This window comes from Sitophilus oryzae, unplaced genomic scaffold (assembly GCF_002938485.1).
Source record: "Sitophilus oryzae breed Bouriz unplaced genomic scaffold, Soryzae_2.0 scaffold_1494_pilon_pilon, whole genome shotgun sequence".
Taxonomy (NCBI): Eukaryota; Metazoa; Arthropoda; class Insecta; order Coleoptera; family Curculionidae; genus Sitophilus; species Sitophilus oryzae.
Genome location: NW_022146163.1, coordinates 5,438,646 through 5,446,597, shown reverse-complemented (window position 1 = coordinate 5,446,597; position 7,952 = coordinate 5,438,646). Strand labels below are relative to the sequence as shown.

The 7,952-nt window shown below is 33.6% G+C and overlaps 1 protein-coding gene across 1 annotated transcript in view; it reads left to right on the top strand.

Moving 5' to 3' along the window:
- The window catches only part of LOC115877581 (methionine-R-sulfoxide reductase B1), a 22,114-nt gene extending 14,501 nt beyond the window's left edge, over nt 1–7,613 (top strand). Inside the window, exon 4 of the mRNA XM_030893827.1 lies at nt 4,224–7,613. Within this exon, the coding sequence (XP_030749687.1) occupies nt 4,224–4,375 (152 nt within the window). The 3' untranslated portion in view covers nt 4,376–7,613. The remainder of the gene's footprint in view (nt 1–4,223) is intronic.
- The last annotated feature ends 339 nt before the right edge of the window (nt 7,614–7,952 follow it).

Here is a 7,952-nt window from a genome sequence, read left to right as displayed (position 1 = left end):
TTTACAGTATAGCAGGAATTTGCCGTTCTTAGATACAATTAAAAAAAATATCCTCCGATCCTTCTCTATCCCCCTGCAGCAAAAAATGTAATAGCGTCAAAGTCATATATTAAGTTAGCACAACCATTCCAGTAAACGTTAAGTAAAATGTCTGAAATTAGGTGAAACAATTGCCGTAAATTAGCCGTAAATACACCATGCAAACCAAAAATTTGCCGCTCTATTATTTGTTTATAAAATCGATATTTTTTTTTAATTAACGTAAACGATAACGTTAAATTAGCGCGATTTTTCTTAAAATTCACTAAATGGGATCAATAATGACTTTATAGTAAAACAGGAATATGCCGTAAACAAGCCGTGAAATCGAAAAATTTGCCGCTCTTTTATTTCTCTAAAACCCTACAGGGTGATTCAGGCTTCCGAAAAAGCTCTATGTTAGGTTTTTGGTTTGTGAATTTCATTTCATTTTTTTTATATATAATATAGGGGTAGTAGTAACGCATATTTTAAAAATATTTTTGTCAGCATACAGGGTGATTCAAACATATTTTCAAACCAAAGTTGTATATTTCTAAATGGAATACTATATATTTTTTTAGCTCAGTGGATTTGCCACTAAATTTCTGCTGCAAAATACCCCAATGTCATATACTATACCTAATGGTTTTTGAAATATAACCTTTAAGCTTTACTACTGCCCCTATATTATATAAAAAAATGAAATGAAATTCACAAACCAAAAACCTAATATAGAGCTTTTTCAGAAAGCCTGAATCACCCTGTAGGTTTTATAAAGAAATAAAAGAGCGGCAAATTTTTCGATTTCACGGCTTGTTTACGGCATATTCCTGTTGTACTAAAAAGTCATTATTGATTCCATTTAATGAATTTTAAGAAAAATCCCGCTAATTTAACGTTATCGTTTACGTTAATTTAAAAAATTATCGATTCTGTAAACAAATAATAGAGCGGCAAATTTTTGGTTTGTATGGTGTATTTACGGCCAATTTACGGCAATTGTTCCACCTAATTTCAGACATTTTACTTAACGTTTACTGGAATGGTTGTGCTAACTGAATATATGACCTTGACGCTATTACATTATTTGTTGCTGTGGGATAGAGAATTTTCTTATTAAATATCGATTTTCGGCATTAATAAAATAAAAAGATTAAACAACACCTTGTTCGATTATGATACAAAATACTGGGTGTTCCATTTAAAATAGTAGATAAAAATACAAAATTTAGTTTTGACTCACCTTGTATATATCAAACAAGATTGCAAATTTTGGTAGACCGAATTTTAAAGAAGACACTATTATACAGTACTTCCTGTTAAAACTTTTTAAAATTCTTCGAATTTAGAATTTTCAGAGGGCTTTAAATAAGCAGTAAATTTAGTTTAAAAACGTTTATACTTCAAAAACCATTAGGTATAGTATATGACATTATGGTATTTTTGAAACAGAAATTTAGTGGCAAATCCACTGAGCTAAAAAAAATATATAGTATTCCATTTATAAATATACAACTTTGGTTTGAAAATATGTGTGAATCACCCTGTATGCTGACAAAAATATTTTCAAAATATGCGTTACCATTGCCCCCATATTATATAAAAAAATGAGATGAAATTCACAAACCAAAAACCTAACATAGAGCTTTTTGGGATACCTGAATCACCCTGTATATTTTATAGAGAAATAAAAGGGCGGCAAATTTTTCGATTTTACGGCTTGTTTACGGCATATTCCTGTTGTACTATAAAGTCATTATTGATCCCATTTAGTGAATTTTAAGAAAAATCGCACTAATTTAACGTTATCGTTTACGTTAATTAAAAAAATTATCGATTATGTAAACAAATAATAGAGCCGCAAATTCTTGGTTTGCACGGTGTATTTACGGCTAATTTACGGCAATTGTTCCACCTAATTTCAGGCATTTTACTTAACGTTTACTGGAATGGTTGTGCTAACTTAATATATGACTTTGACGCTATTACATTTTTTGCTGCAGGGGGATAGAGAAGGATCGGAGGATATTTTTTTTAATTGTATCTAAGAACGGCAAATTCCTGCTATACTGTAAAATTCCTAACTATGTTCTTTCACTGATTTCCAATGGTGGTTGTGCTAACTTAATATTAACTTAGCACAACCAACGATTTAACATACTTAGCGAAGAGCGGCAAATTTTTCGTTTTCACGGCAAATTTACGGCTAATTTACGGCAATTATTCCACATAGTTACATACTTTTTTGTTGTGCTAACTTACCACACGTGCCCGCGGCCACGCGCTAAGATCGTTGTGCAATCCGGACGCTCAATTGAATACGTCAATCAATCCTAATTCATGTCATACACTAACATATCAAATAAAAAAGTTATAGGTGTGAGCCACTTTTAAAACGCAGCCGGTAGAGTACGTAGAGTACTATCTAACATACTTATAAATGAGAGTTTATTGATTAATGACTTTTTATTTTTTTAATGAAAATGCGATACCACTTTGGACATAAAAACGGGGTGTCTGTTTAAGGTTACCTTGATTATACAGGGTGCGTCTCAAAAGTGGCTCACCCCTGTAACTTTTTTATTTGGTATGTTACTATATGACATTTGGTATGTTACTATATGACATAAATTAAGATTGATTGATGTATTCAATTGTTTTCGGTCACTTCCTGTTTCACCGGAAATGACTACAACTTTTGATTTTTAAACGGCACCCTCGGTATTTTTTTACTTTATTCGATAGAAAATAACACTCTGAATGAAATGACATATCATATGTCATCTTTTGACATTTTCGCATATGGTTTATTTGAAATTATAACTTGCGGGTCGTAACAAAAATTTGATTCGAAATACCAAGTGTGTGATATCAAATTATTCGTAAAAAAATGCCTTTTCCAAATATGCTAATGAGTCACCCTCTTTCCATTTGAAAAAATTGAGATATTATTAAAAAATACGATTTGAGCATTTTCTAACTGGCCAGGATAAGATATTAAAAACATTAGACGATCAAATCTATTTTTCCAAGGCTCCTTGATTAAGAATTAGTGTTTTTAACATATCCATGGCACTCTAGATTGAATTTAAAAATACGATTTTTTATTAAGCGAGAATGTCAAAAGTTGACATATGATATGTCATTCTATTCAGAATGTCATTTTCTAGCAAATAAAGTAAAAAAATACTGACGGTGCCATTTAAAGATCAAAAGTTGTAGTCATTTCCGGTGAAACAAGAAGTGACCAAAAACAATTGAATACCTAACCCTAACCTAACCTAACCAACCTAATCAATCAATCCTAATTTATGTTATATACTAAGTACGAAATCTCGTTTTTTTTTATCTGAAAAAATAAAAAAGTTATAGGGGTGAGCCACTTTTGAGACGCACCCGGTATATAAAAAAATCAATTTCTTTTTGGATTATGTCATTCTTCGGACAATAGATATATATTTTTTTGAAAACTGGTTCCTGGGGTTATGGTCCGTAATAAAAAAAATATTTTTTCCTTCAAGTGAAACATTATCAGAGTCAACGTTTCGATCTATATTCGATCTTTATCAAAACTTTTTATTATAACCTTGGACGTCACAAAAACAAAGTTATAAATTTACATTTTAACACAGTATTACTACATCTATTTAATATCAAACAAACATACTGTATGTTTGACTATAGTTTTGTTTTTCTGTAATTTTTACATGTTGTCTGTTGAAATGATGCATTATATCTCTGGAGCGAATATACTATAATACTTATACTGATTTAATTTAAATAACTATTCTTAATTTCTTAAGACACCCTACTTAAGCCAAAAATTAATAGCTGCCAGAAAACAAATCAGAATGATTTTAGTAATAGTACAATCCTAAACTAGTCCTTAACCTGGGTTTTGCTTGTGACTGTGTGGCTTAAAATCACTAATCCCACGGAGGCTTGTGTTCTTTGCGTGGAAACTGTTCCTTCGACGAAGCTAATGTCGTTATTTTCTTTTTGTTCCCCCGCCTTGGCCCCGGTCTGCGCACACTCCACACTCGTTTTTCGTTTTAATTTTCTCATTTTTATTTATCATTCACCCGCTTTTTCTGGTTTTTTTGGTTACCGCATCTGCCTCCCTCCCTCCCAAACGTCCCACCTCGCGCCCCAAACGGTCTCATTAGTCGGAGCAAACCTTTTACTCCTCATATCCCAACCAGGCCGCATCAGGACGGAAGTGACCTGCGCCCAGTGCGGTTCCCATCTAGGCCACGTGTTCAACGACGGACCGGCACCCACCAAGAAGAGGTACTGTATTAATTCGGCATCGATGGACTTTATACCGCACCAAAAAGCCGACGGTGATAGCTAGGATTAAGAACAATTTTATGTTTGCGTACTTAAAATGGTCTTGTTTTGTTGTTTTTAGTTTATATAAAAATCTAAATTATATTATATTTTAAATTGTTTCAGAAAAAATTGTATTTGCTATACCGGTAGTCTCAGTAACCCTGTTTCAGTGGAATGCCGTATAATTGTAAAGGTAGTATCAGACATAGCTACTTTTGTTGCGCAGCACATTAAAAAATGCGCAACTTGATCTGCTGCAAGTGTGAATACCTAGGCAACCTGCAACGTTGCGATCGCAGCTTGGTTGCGTAGGCTACTTTTTTGTTGCGCGCAGTTTAAGAAATAGCCGTGTGTGAACTGTTGTTGAGGAAGGTTGCAAGTGCAGCAAAATATTACTAATCAGTTGAAACTTTTACTGCTGACATCGCGTTAAGGTAGTATCAGACATAGCTGCTTTTGTAGCGCAGCACATTAAAAAACTGCGCAACTTGATCTGCTGCAAGTGTGGATACCTAGGCAACCTGCAACGTTGCGATCACAGCTTGGTTGCATAGGCTACTTTTTTGTTGCGCGTAGTTTAAGAAATAGCCGTATGTGAACAGTCGTTCAGGAAGGTTACAAGTGCAGCAAAATATTACTAATCAGTTGAAACTTTTACTGCGGACATCGGTGCAGTATTCTGTTGGTATGCCCGAAATGTATACACTTTTTTTCAGTTAACTCCAGGATTTATATGTAGGTATTTAGTTAAGAATTAACCGACAAATTGCGATGTCGTCGAAGTCAAAACAAGCGATTTGGAACAGAGAACAAGTAAAATGTTTAATAGAGCGTAAAAAGTCCATTCTATCACAACCAAAAGAAAAGACGAGCCGCTATTTCGGAAATTTCTTCTAAATTACATATGTCCGATGAAGACATAAAAAAGGAAAACTACACGTTGCGTGCACAATATTCGAAAGAACGTTCAAAAATGAAAAGTTCCAAATCCGGTTTGCTCTTCCAAAAGGTACACACACGATACCTTGAGCTGTGGGTGGTGTACTGTTGAATGCTGCCCCTCCAAGGCTGCGGCTACCAAAATATGTTGCAAAAGTAGCGCTTTGGTATGAACATATGCAAAGCATGTATTGTCCATTCTCTCACAACCAAACGAAAAGACGAGCCGCTCCCTGACCCACACTCTTGTTTTTTTTTTGTCGCCGCTTTTGTTTCGCCGCCAAAGTCACATATAAATATGCCGCTGCTAACACTGTTTCGTATTCCATTTAAAAAAAAAACGCAACCGTCTCCCAAAAGGTACACACACGATACCTTGAGCTGTGGGGTGGTGTACTGTTGAATGTTGCCCCTCCAAAGCTGCGGCTACCAAAATTTGTTGCGAAAGTACCGCTTTGGTGTGAACATATGAAAAGCATGTAGTGTCGACCTGCAACTTTTTTAGGCAGCTGCTGCATAAAAACTGCGCGTTTTGGGCTACTTTCTGCTGGTGTATGAACCCTGTGTGCAACTTTTTTAGCGGCTTCAAAAAAATTGCGCTACAAAAGTAGCTGTGTCTAATACTACGTATGTTGTAAAAAGATCGACGAATTTGACGCGAACTCTGCGGTTGACAGAGAAAACTTGTGATGGCTATCTTTATGCTTGAGAACTAAAAGCCAAGTCTAAACTGTTGTTTAAAATGTTGCTAAAATTAATTTACTAAAAATTACTATGTCTGGAAAAATATTATTATGGACCGTAACATAGCATTACCTCAGAACACATTTATATCCACTGCCTAGGTCTAGGGTTTTTTCGTTTGAGTCATGGTATTATCATACAAGATGCCAAAATGTAGAGGAAAAGTGATAAGAACTAATATAATAGCTTAAAAATACAGTAGTTTTAATGGCGACCGCGGTTCATTCAGTTAAAAATCCATATACACGACGAGGCTGCAGCTCTACTTGAAAAGAGAGAACTTCTTTCTACAAACGTGTAAGAAAGTATATACCTGAAAAACTAAAAATAATGTATTTCACAGAGGATTGGGCCAGCTGAACTGAATGAATCCGAAGTCTTAAAGCTTTTCAAAATTGTGACTCAAAATCGTAGCATATTCAAGATCAAATTACCGTTATCGATAATGGAAATAAAGCAGTAGAGCTCGGTAAAACCGAGCCTGAGAAATAAAGCAGTAGAACCCTGTAAAATTGATCTTTGTGCAAAATTTGATCAAGACAATTTCAATTTTTTAAAAAAACCAGAGGCAAAAGAGCACGAGCAAAAACACCCTTACTTATAAATTAACAAATAAAATATGTTTCTTTGTTATGGTCATTTTGTTTTTTTGTGGATTTGGGCCGGTTGCCTGTTATTCCCGGGCCGGTTTCCATTTCCCCATCCACCCCTGTTTGTGCCTATACTGTAACATTGTAGAGTTACATTATTACATTATATTTATTAGTTGTAGTATTACAATTCTTTCAATCAACGGTATTACAGAGTTGTAGACGATTGTAGTTTAAAATAAAAACAATACACTTTCTGTCAAACTGAAAGTCATACCAGACACCAGACGGTACTATATCATAGTAAAAAAATTCACGCATGTTTCAATTTTACATGCAACTGATATTCCATTGAAGTATTCCATTGAAACAAGGGTTTTGAGACATCCGGTATTAGACGGTTTTCGTGTTGTTATAAAAAGTAATCAATATTTTGAATGTGATCACCATTCACTTTGATGTATTTTACCAGCAAAAATAATGGCATTACTATACCCAATAAAATTGAATATTAAGTCAGAATAGTACTAGCAATTTAAAAGTAAAATTAACTTCGTTTTTTTGTCAGATATCCTTAATAATATTAATTTCAAAATAAAAGAAACTTACGAATTAGTATGTCACTAATAGACTCATATAGGTTCACATTCTTTCTGCATTACTTTCCTTTGTATTTGTTTATGTTTTATCTTATTTGTCTCAACCTCTATTTTTCTCAAAATATATCATAGGTTTTCTTATCATCAAAGGTGATTTCGACGTAACTATCATAATGATAAAAACCTACTGATTTCTCCTGATTTTAGGTCTAAAATGATCAATTAAATTTATAATTGAATACATATAATATACAGTTGTACAAATATAGGAAGAGACTTGGGGATAGCACCGGTCGCGTGTTATTTTATATTTCTCACGTCTCTAGCTATACTTGTTAAGTTGTACTCTATTTTAACGAATTCAACCATACTAAAATGAATGTGTAAAGAGATGAAGTAAATATCTGATACAGAAAAATAATATTACCATCAATTCAGGTTATCTTTTCTTCATTTAAATTTATTACAATTTTCTTCATCATTTAAAACCTACATATCAGGCATAGATTGAGTTTAACGCAAAAGATATTCTATGATTTGCTATAATCTAGTTCAGATTTTAACAGAAAAATCACATTATACCATGAACATAGAAACATAATGACAGATAATGCTGTAAAATAGGCCTATTGTGTATTATTTTATAGAGAAATAACATTACCTACAGTCACGGACACTAATAAATGCAATCGGTGAAGGTTAATTTATTTGAATTAGATTTTTGTTG